General features: G+C 37.3%; 2 protein-coding genes across 3 annotated transcripts; one reads left to right on the top strand and one right to left on the bottom strand.

The window, feature by feature from the left end:
• The first annotated feature begins 345 nt into the window (after window positions 1-345).
• On the top strand, window positions 346-10,601 carry il12b2 (interleukin 12B 2). Its single transcript, XM_073850649.1, has 6 exons — window positions 346-424; window positions 1,071-1,307; window positions 6,219-6,321; window positions 6,407-6,573; window positions 8,013-8,176; window positions 10,107-10,601. Exons 1-6 carry the CDS (start codon window positions 346-348, stop codon window positions 10,239-10,241), a joined length of 885 nt encoding a protein of 294 aa, XP_073706750.1. The 3' UTR covers window positions 10,242-10,601.
• On the bottom strand, window positions 10,602-21,051 carry cfap161 (cilia and flagella associated protein 161). 2 transcript variants are annotated; one of them, XM_073850647.1, is made up of 7 exons: window positions 20,897-21,051; window positions 20,723-20,812; window positions 13,126-13,364; window positions 12,961-13,042; window positions 12,715-12,873; window positions 12,554-12,627; window positions 10,602-11,621 (listed from the first exon to the last, which is right to left on the bottom strand). In XM_073850647.1, exons 1-7 carry the CDS (start codon window positions 20,966-20,968, stop codon window positions 11,417-11,419), a joined length of 921 nt encoding a protein of 306 aa, XP_073706748.1. In that variant the 5' UTR covers window positions 20,969-21,051; the 3' UTR covers window positions 10,602-11,416. The 2 variants fall into 2 exon arrangements, with proteins under 2 accessions (XP_073706748.1, XP_073706749.1); XM_073850648.1 differs by lacking the exons at window positions 20,723-20,812; window positions 20,897-21,051 and adding an exon at window positions 15,700-16,271.
• Window positions 21,052-22,139: the final 1,088 nt, after the last annotated feature.

Genomic DNA, 22,139 nt, shown 5'->3' with positions numbered 1-22,139 from the left:
TAATATAAGAATATTTGTACTTTAAAAACGAAATTTGGAACATTTAAATCAACTGCAGTCAATAAACAACTAAATAAAAATACTTATGTTAATATGAGTAGATGCCCTCCTTGTAATACTGGCAATGAATGATTATTATTTTATATTTATATTATAATATAGATTAATGTTCAGTGTGGAATAATGTTCATGCTACATTAATTATTAATGTTCAATGCTACATTAATGATTGATGAATATATCAAGCAGCATTTATTTACTTTTTTGTAGTCTAGTTTTGAAAGTGTCTAATGAATCATTTAACATTTACATATTAACTATGTAATTTTGTCATTCTTTCTTCAGATGGTTTGGTCGACATGGGTCATCATCTTCAGTTTGTCCATAGTGAGGATGTCCGCGCTTAACTCTTTCCCTGAGAAATGTGAGTGTACTGACCATATCATTATTTAAGCATGAGTACCCACAAACACACACACAGTTTTTGTATCATAGTGGGGATTCCCGACTTCTGGGTTTCTACCCTGAAAAGTATTCACTGGACATATAATAAATATTTTGAGTATAAATAAATATACTTTGTTCATCTAAAGATGCTTTTATACGGTTAGGCTTTTCTAGCCTATTATTTCACAGACTTTTGTGACCCCGGACCACAAAACCAGTCATAAAGGTCCATTTTTTTAATAAATAAGCTTTCCATTAATGTATGGTTTGTTAGGATAGGACAATATTTGGCTGAGATACAACTATTTGAAAATCTGGAATCTGAGGGTGCAACTTTAAAGTTGTTCAAATGAAGTTTTTAGCAATGCATATTACCAATCAAAAAAGTTTTGATATATTTGCGGTAGGAAGTCTTCATGGAACATGAATATATTTAATACTCTATTGATTTTTGGCATACAAGAAAAATCACTAATGTATTTTTGGCTATTGCTACAAATATACCCCTTCTATACGACTGGTTTTGTGGTCCAGGGTCACATTTAGTTTCCACAAACGTACACACAGATTTAGAGAGAGGTGTGGCACCCTTTCTGTGTTCTGAATTGTTTCTCTTTATGCAGTTGAAATTGCTGAGAGACACACAAAAGTGACCCTGACCTGTAGAACAGATAAAGACAACATCGAATGGAGACGCGAGGGCGAAAAATTACCGCAATCAGACTATGAAAAACTCAGCGGGCGGAATTTGACCGTGATTGACCTGGACGAAGACCTAACCGGGAATTACACCTGCTGGAGTAAGGCAGGTCTTGAAGACTACACCTATCTCCTGCTCGACAGGTCTAAAGAAGCTACAGGTGGGAACATCTACTGAATTTTTATGGTTAGGAATAAGCCATGATGTATGATTGAGGTTTGCCATAGACTCTTAAAAATAAAGGCTACAAAAGGGGGTTTTCACAGCAATGCCATAGATGAAGAATTTTTGGTTTCTCAAAGAACTTCTTAGTGAACAGTTCCTAGAAGAACCATTTTTTCCTTATACTCCTAAAAAATAAAGGGGCTTTTGTGGATAAATTAAAAAATTAAAAAATAAAGGGGCTTTTGTGGATAAATTAAAAAATTAAAAAATAAAGTGGGCTTTTTAGTGATGCCATGAAAGAACAATTTTTGGTTCCCCAAAGATCCTTTCAAGGAAAAAGTTCCTTCTTTAGTGTAAAGATCATTTTAATAATCAAAAGAGTTTTGAAGGTTCATGAAACCATCAATGCCAATAAAGAAGCGTTATTTTTTAAAAGTGAAGTGTGAAGAACATTTCAATAACGCTTAAGTGCAAATAGATCGCCTTGTTGGCGTAAGGAATTTACTCCGGCCACAAACTCGTGGTTGGGCTAGTCAGCATTTTAAAAGACAGATACCAAGAAATGTTTTCCAGTGGCGTACACTGCCACTCAACAGTTTGGGTTTACTAAGATCTTTAATGTTTTTTAAAGAAGTCTTTTCTGCTCACCAAGGCTGCGTTTATTTGATTCAAAATACAGAAAAAAATGTAATATTATGAAATATTATTGCAATTTAAAATAGTGTTCTTTATTTTAATATACTTTAAAACAGAATTTTCATCAGTCATTACTCCAGTCTTCAGTGTCACATGATCCTTCAAAAATCATTCTAATATGCTGATTTATAATCAATGCTGGAAAATTGTGCTGCTTAATATATTTTGGAACCTGTGTGTTTTTTCAGGATTCCTTGATGAAAAATATGTTAAAAAGAACAGCATTTATTCAAAATAGCAATCTTTTCTAACAATATAAGTATTTACTGTCACTTTTTATTAATTTAACACATTATTGCTGAATAAAAGTATTCATTTCTTTCTAACAAAGACAAAAAGAAAAAATTTACTGACCCCAAACATTGAAGGCTCGAGTGATGATGCTGAAATTTCAGCTTTGCGTGACAGGAATAAATTATATTTTGAAATATATTGAAATAGAAACCATTATTTTAAATTGCAATATTATTTCACAATATTACAAATTTTCTGTATTTTTAATCAAATAAATGCAATCGTCTTTAAAAAACATTAAAAATCGTACTTATCCCAAACTTTTGAGCGGCAGTGTACTTGTAGGTGGGAAAGCGCGTATGGTGACTTTTCGACTTGATAGACCCGAGTTTGAATCCACCTTTTGCCGAAATTGTTTTTCTTCCTTTTCACATCACATGTGACCCAAAATTTAGATTATAATAAATAATAACCAAATAAATAAGCTTTCCATTGATGTATGGTTTGTTAGGATAGGACAATAATTGCCTGAGATACAACTCTGAAAATCTAAAATCTGAGGGTGCAAGAAAATCGCCTTTGAAAGTTGTTCAAATGAAGATCTTAGCAATGCATATTACTAATCAAAAATTAAGTTTTAATATATTTACGGTAGGAAATTTACAAAATATATTCATGGAACATGATCTTTACTTAATATCCTAACGAATTTTGGTATAAATGAAAAATAATTTTGACTCATACAGTGTATTGTTGGCTATTGCTACACATATACCCATGCTACTTAAGACCGGTTTAGTCATCCAGAGTCACATATCAGATTGAAAAGGCATTCATTTTCAATAAAAAGAAAGAAAGGACCTCATTAGTTTTTATCGGTTAGGGTTAGGTGTAGGAATGGCTTTATTGTCCCAAGGCGGCATCCATTTAATAATTTTTAATAAAAATGAGCATTTACACTCAATATGTTTTTATTGCATACTGGTTTATAATGTACTACTATACTGAGGCACAAATATCTGCCACTTGCACTAAGTAGCATCTAATATTATTGCAAAGAAAATATTTTTTTTACATAGTGTAAACAGAATATATAACCACTAAGAAAATACTATATTCACTTACTGTAAATAGAATCCATGTAAGGTTTGCACTTACATCACGGTTTGGTCAGTTACCCAGATGTGCAGCTATATTAGCGAAACTCGGATGTAAAAAAACAGCATGGATTGCAAGGTTATTGAACTACTGAATACATTGTTCTGCTAATTTATGCTGTCTGAAACCACAGAAAAAAAGTGGAAGCTACTAAATCATATAGAGAAAGACTTAGTAAGCAGGAAAGGGCACAACAGTTTGATAAACTAAAGTTAATAGGTGATAAAGATACTAGCCTAATATTTCACCTACCTGAATGTAAATGATAAGAACAAACATGAATGTTGTCAAGATTCTTGCCCTGGAAATCCTGGTTCAGTTTGGCCAAACCACAAATGCCTTTTGCTCACAGTGTTTTTGCACTCTTCTCCTTGATTTGCTATAACATTTGGCAGTCTATGGTACTCCAAATGTTTTTTTTTTTTCTGGTCTGACCAATAAGTACAGCTCAAAACATGACAACAATTGACCATTTTCAGCCGCAATAATCAGCAAATTATGCGAGTTTTGTTCAGTTCAGTGGCGTTGTTTATGTTCAGTGCCAGCAATATGGCCTGTCGAAAAAACACTGGTATTTGCACTTGCAAAGATGTGGCATCCGGATATTCATTAACCATGGCATGAGTTAAACATCCGATATTGCATTAATACATTACACATTAAAACACTGTCCACAATGTTTTAAACCACAAAACCACATTATTTTACTCACAGTGGAATGAGTAAACAGAGTTAGGAAGGCACAGCTAAATAAAATACGTACAATTAAGCAGTAAATGAGTTTTAACTTTGCAAAATTCATTCCATATTCAAGATCAGTGATACTTACTAATGGTGTCCTCACAGTCACAAACACTAATGAGTAACTATACTGTATATAAACTCTTTTAAATTCCGGTCAGGTAGGTGAAATAATTAGGCTAATATCTTAATTAATACTGCCTGTATGTATCTTTACTACCTATAAACTTTAGTTTGTCAAAAATACTGCACCCTTTCCTCCTTAATAAGTATTTCTCTTAATGATTTAGCAGCTTCCACACGTTTTTCCATGGTTTTGACAGCATAAAACAGCAGAGCAACGTATTCAGTAGTACATTAACCATGCAATCAATGCTGTTGTTTACATCTAAGTATCACCAATATATCCACGCATCTGGGTAACTGACCAAATCGTGATGTAAGTGCACACCCTCTATTCGGGCACATCCATAATTTTTAGTTCCTCACAGATCCTTCCATTGAACAGTTCTTAAAAGAACCTTTTTTTTTTAGAATGAAGAAAATTTAGATAATCTAAAGGATCTTTTGTGAAATAAGGTTTCATGGATGTTGAAGGTTCTTCATGGAACCATTGATGCCAATCAAAAACCTTTATTTTTAAAAAAATCAGTGGGTAGAATCTTGCTGATGTCTAGAACCTTTTTGGAATTTTCTTTTTCTTTTTTTCACCTATTTAAATGTAACATCTGGGTTCTGAAGTAAAACTAGTTGGGAACCATTGATCTAGATCATTACATTCTTAAAAATAAATTAAAAATGGTGCAGTCTTCTCTACTGGCATCTATGGTCCCTTGAAAAACCTTGAACATCCAACATTCCTTTTTCTTTATACACTATAGTATTTTTGTCTTGTTTTCTAGTATAAATATCTAGGAATTCTTAAATCAGGATGCATTTACTTGACAAGTAAAATGACTTAAGATATTATGTCTTGTTTTCTGAAAAAAATAAATAAATAAAATAAAAAATTGTTAGTTTTTGCCTAAAACGTTCTTAAAAAAAGCCAATGTAAAGAACTTTTCCACTACACTGCAAAAAAATATTTTCTTCTTTAGTATTTTTGTCTAAAATATCTTAAAATTCAGGATCAGGATGCACACTCTTAAAAATAAAGGTGCTTTAAAAGGTTCTTCACAGTGATGCCATAGAAGAACCATTTTTGTTTCCACAAAGGACCATTCAGTCAAAGGTTCTTTAAAGAACCATCTCTTTCTTACAACAAAAAAGGTTCTTCTATGGCATCGTGAAGCACTTTTATTTTGAAGAGTGCATTTACTGGACAAGTGAAATATCTGCCAATAGGGTAAGAAAAATAATCTTAAATCAAAGGCTAAACAAGATTATTTTTCTTGCCCCATTGTCAGATATTTTTTGGGTAATTTTTTCAGAAAACAAGACATAATCTTAAGTCATTTTACTTGTCCAGTAAATGCACTCTTAAAAGTAAAGGTGCTTCACGATGCCATAGAAGAACTTTTTTTTGTCTAAATAAAGAACCTTTAACATCTGAAGAATCTTTCTGTTTCACAAAAGGTTCTTTGTGGCGAAAGAAGGTTCTTTAGATTATAAAAAGGTATGAAAGAGATGGTTCTTTAAAGAATCTTTGACTGAATGGTTCTTTGTGGAACCAAAAATGGCTCTTCTATCGCTGTGAAGAACCTTTTAAAGCACCTTTATTTTTAAGAGTGTGCAACCTGATCCTGAATTTTTAGATATTTATGCTAGAAAACAAGACAAAAATACTAAAGAAGTGTAGTGGAAAAGTTCTTTACATTGTTTTTTTTAAAGAACAGTTCACTAAAAGATTCTTTGGGGAACCCAGAAAAACACCTTCTGGAACCTTTATTTAAATTGCGTAGATGCAATGTTATGATGCTATGGAAGGGAGCCTGAAACTAGTTTCCTTAAAAAATGACTTCATAAAAAAGCTGCCTGTTGAGTCATTGACAGTCTGGGCCACAAAGCAGGAAGGCAGTTACTTTCGGTTTTTGGTCAGAGTATTCAAGCATCAGTGTATTTCTTTCTTCCTTTACAGGTTTCAAAATCAACTGCACAGCTGAAACATTTTCCTGCGCTGAAAACATCAAATGCACCTGGACCTCAGATGAATTTGATGCTCTTAGACTTCGTAATATGAGGTATCAGAAATTGAGACACACCCACAGATACATTACGCTTATGTTATCGTTGACTCAACCAGGAATGCTTGTTGTATCTATTTAGGGATAATGGTGACTGGGTGTCACAGTCCGTGGATGGGAAATTTTTTTTTCTCCCACATTCCACCAATTCATACTCTGAAGAGTCTGAGCGGCTGCTAATAACAGGGGAGGCGTTTTCAACATGCTGCTATATGAAAACTGACCACAGCTTCTATCTGCGAGACATCGGTGAGTATGTGGGTTAGAGGAAACTATGTCATTTACTCATCCTCAAGTTGTTCTAAACCTGTATGAGTTTCTTTCGTCTGTTGAACACAAATGTGACCCTGGACCACAAAACCAGTCATAAGGGATTTTTTTTTTTAAATTGAGATGTATATTTATTAATCTGAAAGCTGAATTATTTGAAAATCCAGAATCTGAGGGCGCAAAAAAAAAAAAAAAAAAAATCGCCTTAAAAGTTGTCCAAATAAAGTTCTTAGCAATGCATATTACCAATCAAAAATTAAGATTTGATATATTTACGTTAGGAAATTTACAAAATATCCTCATGGAACATGATCTTGATTTTTGCCATAAAAGAAAAATCAATAATTTTCATACAATGTATTTTTGGCTATTGCTACAAATATACCTATACTACTTGAGACTGGCTTTGTGGTCCAGGGTCACAAATAAAGGTATTTTGATGGATATTGGCAACCAAAGAGTATTTTGTCCATACTATGGAAGTCAATAGCTACCATCAACTGTTAGGTTACCAACATTCTTCAAAGTATACATTTCAAAGAGAAAAAAACTCATACAGGTTTGGAATAACTTGAGGGTGAGTAAATTATGACCGAAATATCATTTTTGGGTGAACTATCCATTCAAAACAATATAAAATAATAAAACAATGGATTATTTCAAATTTAATTTAATAAATGAAAACAGACATTAACTATAGTATATTATTAACAGAAACTGGGAGAAAATGTAGTTTAATGTGGACATCGGATGCGTGTTTTCCACAAGTTGGTATGAGTCTGCATAAAATGTCTGCAAAATAATTTTGTCCATTTCATCACAAAATTAAATTATAAATGTGTTTTTTCTCTTTATTTCAAGTTTATAGCATGATATAAATGTGATGAAACATCAGAAGGAATGAAAAAAAAAACAGTATAGCCTAATTCAATGAAACAAATGTCTCACCGTAATCGGAGTCACATCAGAGGTGAAAACAGCAATCTGTCATGCCACATTAAAAAGCGTGAAAAATACATTATTGTAATAGACATATTGTTTGTATTTCACTATAAAACTGACAGATTTATCTGAGACATATCTCCCGGTGCTCCCAATCCAGGCCATTTGCATGCACAAAAGGCTAGAATATACTCCCAAAATATTCCCTTTAATCTCGTAATTGCTACAAATTAATTCTCTTAAATTTGACTTTAATCTCAAAACATTTAGACTTTATTTTAAAAAACATTTCGACTATTTCCTCGAAACACTTTATTTTTATTTATTTTGACTTTATTCTCGTAATTTTGACTCTATTCTCGAAATATCACAACTCGGAATCTTAGATTTTTACAATTTTTGTAACGTGGCACTAAAACGGCGCCATACTAAAGCGCATAATCACTGACTAAATGTGTTTTCTCTGTTTGTCCTAGTTAAGCCAGCGGATCCAAGCATTACAATCTGCGATATAAAAAACGAGTTGAGTGACAAGCCAATCATAGAATTGGAGGTGACGCCTCCCTCGACCTGGCCACAGCCCCACAGTTTCTTTCCTCTGAAGCATCAGATTGAGTACCAGATACGAGACACTGGCGAGGTACGACATGCTCTTCTTTCTTTGTTCTATGGAAAAGCTCTGAAAATGCCAAAGAAAAACTTTAGAAGTATAATAAAATACATTCAAAGCTACTGAATTTCTGTGAGGAACAGACTAAAAATCAAGTCATTACTCACTGAAAGTCATATTTTTTTTATTTTAGGAAGAACTGTCCCTTTAAAGGGAACCCTGTGTATTAAGGCCCTAAATGGGTAAATATAACTAAATTATGTCTCTTACTAAAATAGCAGCAGAAAACCCATGAAAGACTTACGTTATTTAAAAAATCCACATGGTTCGCCATTGTTTCGATGATGTGAAATGGCTGCATTCAGTGAGCTAATGCTGCGACCTGTTGCTATTTTTACCGCAGCACGACTCTGAAAATAAAATACTGATACGATGCTGCATTGTGTGGCTTTTGGTTGTAATTGTCAGTCAAAGGGCAACAAGAGAATCAATGTAAGTCTTCACTGCTTTTTCTAGCGATAAGAAGAGGAACAAAGAATGGAAAGATGCTTATGGACTTCCTAAAGACCAGCGTCTTTGTTCTCTCCACTTCAGCCCTGATGCCTTTGAAGCTTTAAAGGTCCACTGAAGTGTCTTAAAACACGCAGTGTTATTCTATGTGGTGACATAATTTTAACTGAAACAGGAAAACAGGGTGGGACATATCACGCAGCCCCGCCCACTTTTTAAAATAGCCAATAGCGTTCAATTTCTATCGAAACCAGACCTCATTTGCCCCAATGGAAAGCATATTTACGTCGTCTGAATCGTTTTCAATCGCCTACGTTGTGCACTACATGCCATTCACCAAACAGAAAACACTAACACTGTGAACAAGTGACCAATCTCAGCCGCAGCTTCAACATCTATTTATAGTGTAGGGGGCGGGACACTACAGATTCTAGAGAGCATTTGATTGGACAGAACGTTTGATGAGAAGCTGAAGTGCAGCGCGATGTCATCAAAATTGTTGATTCATATTGGCGGAAGTGAGAGGCTGTAAGTTTTGAATGGTCTTATTTTGTAAACACAAATTTTGTTGTTGTTTTGACGCAAACTAGCTTATAGATAACCTTAAGGCTAACATATTCATACTAAAAGCCAAAAAACTTTATTTTTGATTTCATGGGGACTTTAAGTAGACTACAGCTACTGAAAGAGCTTACAAAGCTAGCTAGATGCCATCCTGGCAGGATGTAAACTCAGAAAATAAAATACTAATATGATACCACATTGTGCAGCTTTTAGCTGTAATTTTCAGTTGAAGGGCAACAAGAAAAGTGATGTAAGTCTTCATTGCTTTTCCTAGAGATAAGAAGAATGGGAAGCTGCCTGTGGATAAATAAAACTTCCTAAATACCCATGTCTTTGTTCTCTCCACTTTAGCCCTGATGCCTTTGAGGCCTTTAGTAGACCAAAGCTGCTAAAAGAGCTTACAAACGGCAGAGACAAGAAACGCTAGATGCCATCCTGGCAGGATGTAAACATGCCGATGCTTGTCAAGACACCGCAGCCACTGAAAGATTTTCTCTTTCACTCGATATTCGGGGGCATGATGGTACAGCATTTGGTTTAAGCATACGGTTATATCCATCACTACCTGTAAGCTCTTTCAGTATCTGTGGTCTTCATATTAGTATTTTCAGAGTTGTGTATTCTGAATTGTGTTGTGGTAAAAACAGCAACCGTGGTTAAGCGCAACCATTTTTTGCCATAATGGCGCCCCCCAGAGTTCAAAATATGTATAAAACGATGTGGATTTTTTTAAATAACGTAAATCTTTCATGGGTTTTCTACTACCTATTTCAATAAGGGACATCATTTATGTTATTTTAAGCCATACATCTCATAACACCCAGGGTTCCCTTTAAGAAACTAACAGTAATTAATTCTCTTGTTTTCTGCTTCTGTATCTTCTCAGCTCAAGACTAAAGAATGGGAAGAGCGCTCAAAGATCCAAGTCGAGGGCTCCATCTCGAAACTAAGGGTCCGCTGCAGAGACCTGCTGCTCCTCTCTGAGTGGAGCGAGTGGACCATGTGGAAAAACGTAAACTAGCGATTTAAATCTCCCTTCCTCCTGAACCCTTTATTTATATCTCCTGTCCTATTTTCCAATTCCTTATTTATTTTTTGTATATGTGTTCATGTATGAATGATCATGTCATTGGTTACATATGACTGTTTCACATTGATTGTATGTACCATGTCTCTGTCCTATTAAAAACCTTTGCTATTCTTTTCTGTCTCTCGATTCTTTCGGATTAAGCAATATGACAGTTGCGATCATGTGTGATTCACTGGCCTTTACTGACAGAAATTACTGTGAAATAATGATTTTTGTGCAGACACATTAAAAACATTTCAACATACTTCCTCATCTTTCACTAAACCCTAAAACAAGACAAAAATGGTGTAGGGTTAGATTTACAATTAACATGCAATTACAATTGTATTGCAGATGTACGTCTGTTTGATTTTTTTGAATCATTTATTTATTTGTTTGTTCAAAAATACAGTGGTTTTGTGAAATATTATTACAATAATAATAACTGTATTCTATTTTTATCCATTCAAAATCTTATTTATTCCTGTGATAGAAAAATGTCTTTACCTGTCACTGATCAATTTACTGCATCCTTGCTGAGTAAAAGCAAGGATGCTAAAAGCAAACCCCAAACTTTTGAACAGTAGCGTAGAGACGCTCAGATATCTGTGTGTGTGGTTATGACAGAAACACATGATTTCTTGTTCTCCGTATAGGTGTCCAAGAGGAAACAAAGAAACCGTATCAAAGGAAAGAAAGTGGAAGCAAACTCAAAACCAAGAAAGAAGAAAAATAAACGGAAAAATGGGCAGAAAAACAAAAATCGGAAACATCTGAATTGGGCAAAATTTTGATTTACTAAAAGCATATATATTTATTGATGCTGATTGAAACGTAAATAGAGACAGTGAATGTGTGTATAAGATGTCCTGAATAAATGCTATAAACACTAATGCTGAGCTGAGCATGTCAATAAAACTTTTAGTCAACAGCAGGAGGCAGCAGTGAGAATGAAGAGGATGCTGCCTCCTTTTGGGAGCTTAATGGAATTTTTTTTTTTTTTTGTACAAGAACGATCAACAGAGCTCACTAAGGGAATTTTATCAGTAAATGTATAAAGAAATAAAATATATTTTCAAAAATATTTATTGTTGTAACTGTTATTTCTGCTTACATCTCTCTTCTTCTTAAGTGCACTCTTTTACTTGCATGTCCTCTTGGTTTTCTCTCTGTTCATCTATTATGTCTGAGTGTTGTTGCAGTTGCATCAGGCTTTGATTTTGATTGGCAGGCTGAGCCATGAAAAACAGCCAATGGTTGTTGTCCCGCTCAGCTTTATGGGAATCCAAGAAGGTGTGAGCAGTGAGTTCATACTCTTTACCAAAAGGAGTCCTAAACACACAAAACACACACAAACCAAATAAATGAATAAACACTAGCAATTATTCTACACAGAATTAACAATAAACTAAACAGACCTGTTCTTAAGCTCAAGCAGGTGTTTTCTATATATAAAATTATATTTAAAATAATATATTTATAAGATGTTAAGATGTCCATGTCAAAAGAAATTTACAAAAGTGATTTTATGTCCATAAAAAGAACATTCAATCTAAGTAAAGTGTCTACTTTTAAGGTTTCAAATAAGTTTTTGGAGAATAAAATGTCAAAATTTGGTCAAGCCTGAAATTATTCATACCCCTCAATGACACAGACGTCTCCCAGAAGATAATAAGATGATGTACAAGAGGCATCATTATGGAAAAAATTATTGCTCATCTTTTATATAAATTTGAACAAAAAGTGGCATGTTCAAAATTATTCATACCCTTCTTAGTAATCAATAGAAAAGCCTTTATTGGCTATTACAGCAATCAAGTGCTTCCTATAATTGCTGACCAGCTTTTTGCACGTCTCCAATGGTATTTTTGGCCATTCATCTTTTAGAGATGAGCTCCAACTCTTTCAGGTTGGAGGGTCTCCTTTCCATCACCCTGATCTTTAGCTCCCTTCACAGATTCTCAATTGGATTTAAGTCAGGACTCTGGCTGGGCCACAGCAAAACGTTAATGTTTTTGTCTGCTAACCATTTCTTCACCACTTTTGCTTTTCCACAATGATGCCTCTTGTACATCGTCTTATTATCTTTTGGGAGAAGCCTGTGTCATTTCCGGTCAAAAACAAACTTGCTGGTTGAATAAAAGCAACTTTAAGTCAGAATTCGCCAGGGGTATGAATAATTTTGGGCTTGACTGTATATACACTTGGCTGTTTCCTGCTCACTTTAACTGAATCAATTACTCTTACAATATGAAATATATTACCATAGGATGTGATTGCCAAGAGCAGCCAGACATTGATTGGTCTTACAGTGGGAAATCAAAACCGTGCTGTTCACCTGCCAAAACAAAGCATTCACTCCACATTATTAAGTTGTTAAGTAATAGCAACAAGTATATCTGAAAAGAACTAAAAGTATGTGAACCTCAACAGGGTATCCTTCATTTTCAAGCCTTTCTTGGGGGTCAAAGTAAATCACCTTCCACCAGCAAAGGAAATCAAACTCCTCTACTAAGCTCAACTCCTGTAGTCGAGACTTCTTAGCACACTTTAGAAATGTTCTGTGATCACTGGTGAGGAACAGCTGTGCGGAGTCCAAAAAGATTGCATGTTGAAAGATTGCAGCCATTACATAAAACTGTGTATACATACATGCCATTTGCTTGTTTACCTCTCCGGCAAAGCCTGCGGTCGTTCTCAGGGCAAAGCTTTGATCGTATCTGAGCACCTCTCCATCTGAGGTCCCATCAACACTGCATCACAGACCACAGATGATAAAACAGATCAGCAACTGTGTGTGTGCGAGTAAGCGAGTATAAATGCATTTGTGTCATACCTTGTAATGATAAAGGCGTTTCTAACACAAGGCGTCATGTTGTGGGCTCCTCCAACATGAAGGGGCCCGAGAAGGTGGGGGCCTGAATTAGTGTCAGACTGTGACGCGATATTACTGCTGTCGGCAATGATGCTGAGGACACAGGATCCACGCTGCTCGTGTTCTCCACCTCCAGAGTTCATCAGCATGACCGTGTCTCCAAAGTGCAAAAAGCCATCCGGCGACACTGATAAATTCACCTAAAAAAAAAAACTGAATCAGTCTCACATTCAGCATACACAAAAAGCAAAAAAGGTTTGGGATCAGTAAGATTTTTAATTTTTTTTTTTGCTCATCAAGGCTGTGTTTATTTGAATAAAAAACAGAAAAAAACAGTAATATTGTGAAATATTATTGCAATTTAAAATAGTGGTTTTCTATTTTAACATACTTTAAAATATAATTTTTTTCTGTGATGCAATGCTGAATTTTCATCAGACATTACTCCAGTCTTCAGTGCCACATGGTCCTTCAGAAATCATTCTAATATGCTGATTTATTCTCAATGTTGGTAACAGTTGTGCTGCTTAATATTTTTTAGGAACCTGTGATACTTTTTTTCAGGATTCTTTGATGAATGAAAAAGTTAAAAAGAACTGTATTTATTTAAAATCTAAACCTTTTCTAATAATAAGTCTTTTATATAATCACTTGACTTTTTATCAATTTAACACATCCTTGCTGAATTAAAGTATTCATTTCTTTTAAACAAACAAAGGAAGCCAAAACTTTGAACAGTAGTTTATATTGTTACAAAAGATTTTTATTTTAAATAAATGCTATTCTTTTTAATGTTTTATTCACCAAAGAATCCCGACAAACAAAAACAATATTAAACAGCACAACTGTTTCCAACATTGATAATAAATCAGCATATTAGAATGATTTCTGAAGGATCAAGTGACATTGAAGACTGGAGTAATCACGCTTTATAAAGTATATTAAAATAGAAAACCACTATTTTAAACTGCAATAGTATTTCACAATTTTACCTTTTTTTTTTCTAAATGCAGCATTGATTAGCAGAAATATATTTTTTAATAAATGCTAAATATATTTTGCAAACAATGAAGCTCGATGAAATACATTTTTTATACTGGATAATAGCCTACTAGAGTTCAAAACTAGATTTACAGTGACTTATTAAAACAATTTTTTAAATGTTCCTTCGTGATTTTTATTCCTTTTAAATTCCTATTTTGCTCCTTGCTGATGTTTTATGTTCACGTGTTATAGACAACAAATAAAGTTTTGCTCCTAATGTGGCATTTGAATAATATATGTTTGAAAATATATGTTTGATATATAAAACATTTTTAAACTATATTTCCAAAAGACATAAATATATTCAAAATACACAAAGTACTAGCCCATACTAGGGCTGCATCACAAAATCATAATTGTCGATTATTCCCTTGAAATTGTGATTATTAATTATGATTATCACAATTTGCATTGATTGATGTTTTGAATAGCTTTATATCACTGTTTGAAGCAACTGCATGCCATAATTTTATATATATAAAAAACACTCTCCCTGAAAAACTTTTATTGCTTTTCTTATTGCCACAAATGTCAATGATCCATTGGTTTGGTTTCTTTAAATAAATAAAAAAATGCAACATGCATAGGGATATGCCGGTATAAATTTTCATGTTGCGATTAATTGATAATGGTTTTAATCACGGTTTACGGTATTATCACAATATTGAAATTTATTTGCAAAAAAGTGGTGTCATAAAACAGTATAACAGGTTTAATAACTATTTTCTTATAACAAAAAAACTGAACATTTAAAAACAAAGTGCAAAAGAATTATAAAAAAGACCAATAGGATCACTTTACAGTAAGATCTCATAGTTAACCTTAGTTAATGCATTAATATTCACGATGAATGCTACATAAGTTATTAATCTTTGTTTAAAAAAATACTACTCTTAGCAATTTGTTATTAAATATTGGAATTATCTATAATTATTAATGTTAAGAAGAATTTTTTAGGTTTAAGTCCCCACCAGATTTTTTTTTTTTTTTTTTGTATTTTTGGAAATATAGTATATTTTATGTATTTTTTTAATATATTTAAAATGTTGTAAATATTATGCTAAATACAAATGATCGTATTCAATGCCATTTCAAAATTACCATGATTAATGTTTTATCTGATAACCTATTCGTCTTGGAACACTGTTGAAAACGCTAGTTACGAATGTAACTGTGGTTCTATGACTAAGTGGAAGACCGCCAGAGGCAGTGCTAAAGCACTAGTGGAATACTCCTCGCGCTCGCGCTTGACCGAGAACCGAATAATAAAGTTGTCACCTCGTGACCAGTGACGTGCCTTGAACTATAATAACCCCTTAGCACGTCACCTCGATCTCTTAGATCATTCTCGCAATACCGAGTGACCAGAGACTCTGGCGGTCTTCCACTTAGTCATAGAACCACAGTTACATTCGTAACTAGCGTTCTATTTCCTTTCGCTCCAGACCGCCAGAGGCAGTGCTAAAGCACTAGTGGAAGACGAATACCTACGCAGTCACGAGGGATCCCCCTGCGAAGCATCTGGGCAGGCAGAAAGCACTGCAGCACACACTGCCGGCAAGGGAGTCACATTCAATCTGTAAAAACGTGAAAATGTACATGATGAAGCCCAGGTTGCTGCCGCACAAATTTCAGAGAGCGACACCCCTTTAAACGCTGCCCAAGATGTTGCCAAGGCACGTGTAGAGTGACAATGAATAGATGAGGGAGCAGACTTTCCTGCAGACTCGTACGCATGAAAAATAACCTGAGTCACCCAGTGTGCCAGTCTCTGTTTAGACAGTGCAGCGCCTTTGCGCATATCACTTAAGCAAACAAACAATTGGTCTGTCTTACGCCAGGCTGCTGTCCTATCAATATAAGCCCTCAAGGACCTAACGGGACATAGTTCCAACCGTACGTCATCTTGATCTGATGGTAGTGCAGCCAACATGATAGGTGTGTTCCTAAAATGTGGAGACAAAACCTTGGGCAAAAACGCCGGATTAGGCCACAATGAGACACTACTAAATTCAGCATTCCAGCGCAAACAGTGAACACTCACAGACAATGCATGGAGTTCACTTACACGCTTTGCAGTTGTAATTGCCAAAAGAAATGCAGTCTTGAATGACAGCCACTTAATATCAGATTCCAAAATCGGCTCAAATGGGGGCTGGCACAAGGAACCAAGCACCATACTTAAATCCCATGTCGGACTCCGGACTGCCCGTGGAGGACAAAGACGGTTAGCTCCTTTCAAGAAAGCAACAATCAGCTGATCAGATCCAAGTGAAGAAGCACCGTACTCAGAGCGATGAGCTGATAAGGCCGCCACATACACCTTAAGTGTAGATGCAGAACGTCCAAGCTCCAAAAGATGTTGCAAGAAATCCAAAATGCATCCCACTGAACACTGTAATGGATCAATATTACGGTTAGAACACCAATCACCGAATACCTTCCATTTACATGAATACAGCTTGCGTGTAGACGCAGCACGCGCATTCAAAACAGTGTCCCTGGCCCTCTGTGAACACTCCAAGAAAGGCCTGGTGGGCCCAGAGGCCACACCCACAGTTTCAGCCGATCCGGATGTGGGTGCCAAACTCTCCCTTCCAACTGACTCAATAGATCCGGTCTGTTCGGCAGACGACAAGGAGGCCCTATTAACACTGAAAGAAGGGTCTGAAACCACGGCCTCGCAGGCCAATGAGGAGCCACTAACAGCAGATGGTGCCTGCATTCGCGCACCCGACACAGAGTCTTCCAAATCAGTGGTAATGGGGGAAAAGCATATAGAATCACGTCCGGCCAGTCGTGGGCCAATGCATCCAGGCCCAGAGAGCCTGGTTCGTCCCTCAGGGAAAACCAACGGGGACAGTGGGACGTGCGACTGTCTGCAAACACATCCACCGCAGCGGTCCCATATGTTCTCCATATCATCTGCACAACGTCTGAATGTAGACTCCAATCTCCCTGTGACACCCTGCCACGAGAGAGAGCATCTGCAGCATGATTGAGTCGTCCTGGTAGATATGCTGCCCGGATGGAAAGCAGATTGATCTGCGCCCAAACAAGTAGATTGTGAGCTACACGAAGCACACTCCGTGACCTCGTTCCTCCCTGATGATTGATATAAAAAACGGCCACTCTGTTGTCCGTGCGGACCAAGACATGCTTTCCCCTGAGAACAGTCTGAAAATGCAAAAGGGTAAGGAATACCGCTGTCAGTTCCAAAACATTTATGTGCGCTGTGCGCAGAGCCCCTGTCCAGGTGCCGTTCACTCCCCTCTTGCGCCAGACACCTCCCCAGCCGAGAAGACTGGCATCTGTCCTTACAACTTCCCAGCGTGCAGGTGGAGGTCCCAATGGAACCCCTTTGAGGAGAAACTGCTGCTGTGACCAAGGTGTTAGGGCTTGCATGCAGCGACGTGTGACTCTGATCTTTGTGTGTTTGTCTCGTATCGGACACAAGCGTTTTTGGATGAGCCAGCACTGGAATGGCCTGAGCCACAACAACCCGAGTGGCACTACTGTTGTTGCTGCTGTGAGCTTCCCCAAGAGTCTTAAGAGAGTCACATAGCGCTGAGTGTGACCCACCCGAAGCCTTCTTATAGCTCTTAGAATTGACCCTATTCTCTCTGAAGTCGGGCAAGCCAACATTGTGACAGAGTTTAGGGCAAGGCCTATGTAACTGGTTGACTGCGTCGGAACAAGCTTGCATTTGTCCCAGTTCACAGTGATCCCCAAAGCTGTGATGTGTTCCAGCAGGTGACGAGCTTGATCCATTACTTGCTGGGGTGATGCCGCACAAACAAGCCAGTCGTCCAGGTACGGTAACACCCTCATGCCAGTCCTCTGGAGTGGCTCCAATGCTGCCTGGACAAACTTCGAAAAAACTCTTGGTGCCAAAGCCAGGCCAAACGGAAGAACCCTGAACTGAAATATTTGACCCCCTATGGCAAATCGAAGGAACCGCCTGTGCTCTGGTGCAATCGGAATATGAAAATAGGCGTCCTTTAAGTCTATTGTCACGAACCAATCTTGTGGCATGATGGCCTGTAGCACATCTGTTGTGCGTAACATTCTGAATGGTAGAAACTTGAGAAAACGATTTAAGTTTCTTAAATCCAAGATAGGGCGAAACCCGCCGTCTTTCTTTGTGACCAGAAAGTAAATGGAAAAAAATCCCCCGGGATGAACTTGGGGATTGACTTGTTCTATGGCACCTTTGCGCAACAACACCTGAACTTCGTGTGCAAGTGCCTGTGCCTGACGTGGATCGTGAACTATTGTCGGTCTCACGCCGGTATGAACAGGGGGTCGACAGCGAAACTGTATACGGTACCCTCTTGAAAGGGTAGCCAAGAGCCACTGATTTGCTGTTATTGATCTCCAATGATTCAATTGACTTTCCGTGAAACAGCCCGCTGTCGACCTGTGTGCGTCAACGCTCACGCAAATGCTTTTCTGTAGAGGTGGGGGGACGACGTTGGGGACCTGGGGGTCGAACGTGAGACTGACGTCCACGTGGTTGAAACCCACCACGTCTGGGAGGTGGAGGAGGTGGTGGAGTAGTCTGAGAGTTCCGATGATGGAAATGTTGAGAAGATCTATAACTCTGTCTTACACCAGCACTGTGAAAACGGGCACCAGAGGCAGCTAGAGGAGGCCTGGGGCCTGAGGCGGTCCCCACATGACGGGAGCGAGTTTCAGACACTGACACACGCCGGTCCAAGGCTTCCTGTGCAGCTGGTCCAAAAATACGACCAGGTACCAATGGTAATCTCCGTAAATTGTTCCTACACACCTCTGGCAATGAGGACTGGGCCAACCAAACTTGTCGTCGAGCTTGTACAAGAGTACCCAAGGCTGTTCCACAGTGATTGGCAATAACACCCATAGTCTGCAATGTGAGCTCAGTTAAGTCTGTCACCAATGGGTCAGATGAAGTTTCTCTCAGAGAGGTGTGTAGAGCCACAAGCATGTGTGCCAAAGAATTAGAAACACGGCCAAGGCTCGCTGTGGCATTGTATGCACGAGACAGTAATTCATCAGTGCGCCTACACTCTACATTGGGGCAACGGACATTCTCACGAAGCGCCTCATCAGGAGATACAATAAGCGCTGCCACACTAGATTCTATAGGTGGCATGCTACTAAGCCCTACTGTCTCTGGGTCTTGCATTACAGCCAGTATGCGGGCTAACTGATCGGGACGTGTAGCCTTCGTTGAATTTTGTAATGCAGACACCAATACAGTTGTAAAATCATTGCACTGAGGCATCGTAAATGACGTTCTCTGTGCACGACGCAGAAACATATTATCTGAACCCACTGCTGGTTGAGGGGGGTCTAGATTGATGCGGGCAAGCATAGCTTTTAATGTTCCTTCCAGGGATGCAACAACTGAAGATGACCCACCTGACTTCTCAGATATGGTCTCACTGTCAGAATGCTGCAATGGATCTGCAGGCAGATTCGCCTCAGCACCTGCAGTAACATCTGGAATGTTTTCAAAAAATGAGTCAGTGGCAGCCACGGACATCACTTCCAAATCCTGTCCTGTATGCATTGTTGGTGGCGATGTCATACATAACTCAGTCTGAACCTCCTCTCGTGCGTCCGTTTTAGGCTGAGTTTTAGCCAGAAGCGGCAATAACAACTCAACTGCAGAAGACAGCTGATCAACTTTGCGTGCTAAATCAGAAGATCTGGTTTTCTTAGCCTTCTTTTCAATTTGAGATGTTTGCTTACGCTTACGATCAGCGGTGGTGATATTGGATAAAAGAAACAAATTATCCGATGCCGATTCTAGACCCGCCAGACGAGCGTGACGCACGGCGAGCGGCATAATGGAGCATTCCGGGCACGGGTCAGTCAGTGCCTCTCTAAGATGATCCATACCGAGACAAACAGGACATTGGCGATGTCCATCCATAATATCCATTACATTTGGGCACGTAGAACATTGAAGTGTATCCATGTTAAATCAATACTCACCCTAAAGTCGATAAATACGGTACACGTTAGTGATTAACGTCGCGATCAGGTGCGTATACGCTCTCAGCCAAGGCAGCCAGGGCTTCCGAGTGTATATCGTCACAGAGGCATTCAAACTTGCCGGCAACCAGCAGATTGAAGCCTCTTGCGTGATGTAATCCGTCTCTCACGATCGCTGTGCGCCGCGAGATGCGTGTAAGTCCAACAATTGTATATTGAAGTGATGTAATCAAGACGAAACAGCTCGCGATATATCCTGAAGATCTCTTCAGCAGCAAGCTGCACAAATTATCGTCACGTTCGATTCAACAAGCGAGAATGAGAAAGAGATCGAGGTGACGTGCTAAGGGGTTATTATAGTTCAAGGCACGTCACTGGTCACGAGGTGACAACTTTATTATTCGGTTCTCGGTCAAGCGCGAGCGCGAGGAGTATTCCACTAGTGCTTTAGCACTGCCTCTGGCGGTCTGGAGCGAAAGGAAATAGAACACTTCCTTTTCATACATTAAAAAAATAAATAAATACTTACTGGTTTTAGGATGTTTTGCTTCAGAGCTCCTTCTTTCTGAACTGTGAGTTCACCCCTGCCTTTTTGCAGGATGAAGTTCTGGAGAGTTTCCTGCAGAGACACTTTTCATTTACTCACATGTGTTTGGTGTTCTCTGTCGGAACTATACACCAACAAACGTAAGATACAACAAACCTCTTCTAAAGTCACGTCTTCTTCCCAGTTGCCCACACGGACGCGCGGATTATAGGTCCGGACATGAGCCATTTCACAGCCGCAGTAAAGCCAGACAGACAGAGAAAACGCGAAAATGTAATTTATAATGCAAAAGGAAACTAAACGCTCCAAGTACTAAAACTGTTACCATGGATGCGTAACAACACATGGGCGCGCGTGCGTGTGTTAGGTCTCCGACGAGTCTTTTTGCTGCTGGTTTCAGATTCGCGCTATTTACACGAATCTATTTTATTTTATTTTTTATTTTTTTTTACGTTTTGTGCATTTAAAATTTATTTGAAAACGTATTTCAATTTAAATCAACTGGAAAAGGAAAAAAAAAAACTCTAAATATTTTTTTTTTAGTATTATTATTTAATAATATATTAAGTTGATTTACCTCATTACATTTAATTTGCTGTACATTAATCATTTTAAATACAGAATTTTATGAATGCCTCCTTTTTATTTAACATTTTGTCAGCATTTAAAGATACAATAATGCTGTCCTGCAGTAATACATCAACTAGTTACCCTTCAGCTTAATTTACTAATTATAATTTGTGACATTGGACCACAAAACCAGTCAGTTTTTTGAAATTGAGATTTATGCAACATCTGAAAGCATGGAACATGGTTTGTTATGATAGGACAATATCTGGGGATACAATTTGAAATTCTCGAAACTGAGGGTGCAAAAAAATTTAAATACTGAGAAAAGTGTCTTTAAATTTATCCAAATGAAGTTCTTAGCAATGCATACTACTAATCAAAAATTAGGTTTTGATATATATTTACAGTAGCAAATTCACAAAATATCTTCATGGAACATGATCTTTATGAGTTCTTGCCATAAATTTATAGAAATTCCTAGATTAAATGAACACATCAGTCAAACACACACAAATAAGCAGAAATTCAATTATGAGGAATGATACAATCATGATTCAGTAAGACTCTAATGTATTACATCTTCATATCAATATCTTTCATATGAAATTGCATTTTATTGGCTTTTCTAATTGAATTAGAAGCTCACTCTTCATAGTTTCACTGGAATCAATATGTGTATGATCTCTATGATGAATCTTTCAGCATTATCAAATACGAAAATCACTTTCACAATATGTATGCAGAGAGTGGAGATTTTAGATAAACTACATTAGATGGAAGCCTCATTTGAGCTTGAGAGACTATGTGTGTAAGTGCGGTTAAGTGCTTT

This window comes from Garra rufa, chromosome 11 (assembly GCF_049309525.1).
Source record: "Garra rufa chromosome 11, GarRuf1.0, whole genome shotgun sequence".
Taxonomy (NCBI): Eukaryota; Metazoa; Chordata; class Actinopteri; order Cypriniformes; family Cyprinidae; genus Garra; species Garra rufa.
Note: the sequence above shows the minus strand (reverse complement) of the source record. Positions and strands in the feature narration are given on the sequence as shown.

Excerpts from the sequence above, each read along its gene's own strand:
- il12b2 (XM_073850649.1), top strand. The coding sequence starts at position 346 with ATGGTTTGGTCGACATGGGTCATCATCTTCAGTTTGTCCATAGTGAGG. Across the intron at positions 425-1,070 it reads TAACTCTTTCCCTGAGAAAT|TTGAAATTGCTGAGAGACAC; the intron begins GTGAGTGTACTG and ends CTCTTTATGCAG. Across the intron at positions 1,308-6,218 it reads CAGGTCTAAAGAAGCTACAG|GTTTCAAAATCAACTGCACA; the intron begins GTGGGAACATCT and ends CTTCCTTTACAG.
- cfap161 (XM_073850647.1), bottom strand. The coding sequence starts at position 20,968 with ATGGCTCATGTCCGGACCTATAATCCGCGCGTCCGTGTGGGCAACTGG. Across the intron at positions 13,365-20,722 it reads AGCAAAACATCCTAAAACCA|GTGAATTTATCAGTGTCGCC; the intron begins GTAAGTATTTAT and ends TTTTTTTTTTAG. Across the intron at positions 11,622-12,553 it reads CTTGGCAATCACATCCTATG|GACTCCTTTTGGTAAAGAGT; the intron begins GTAATATATTTC and ends TTGTGTGTTTAG.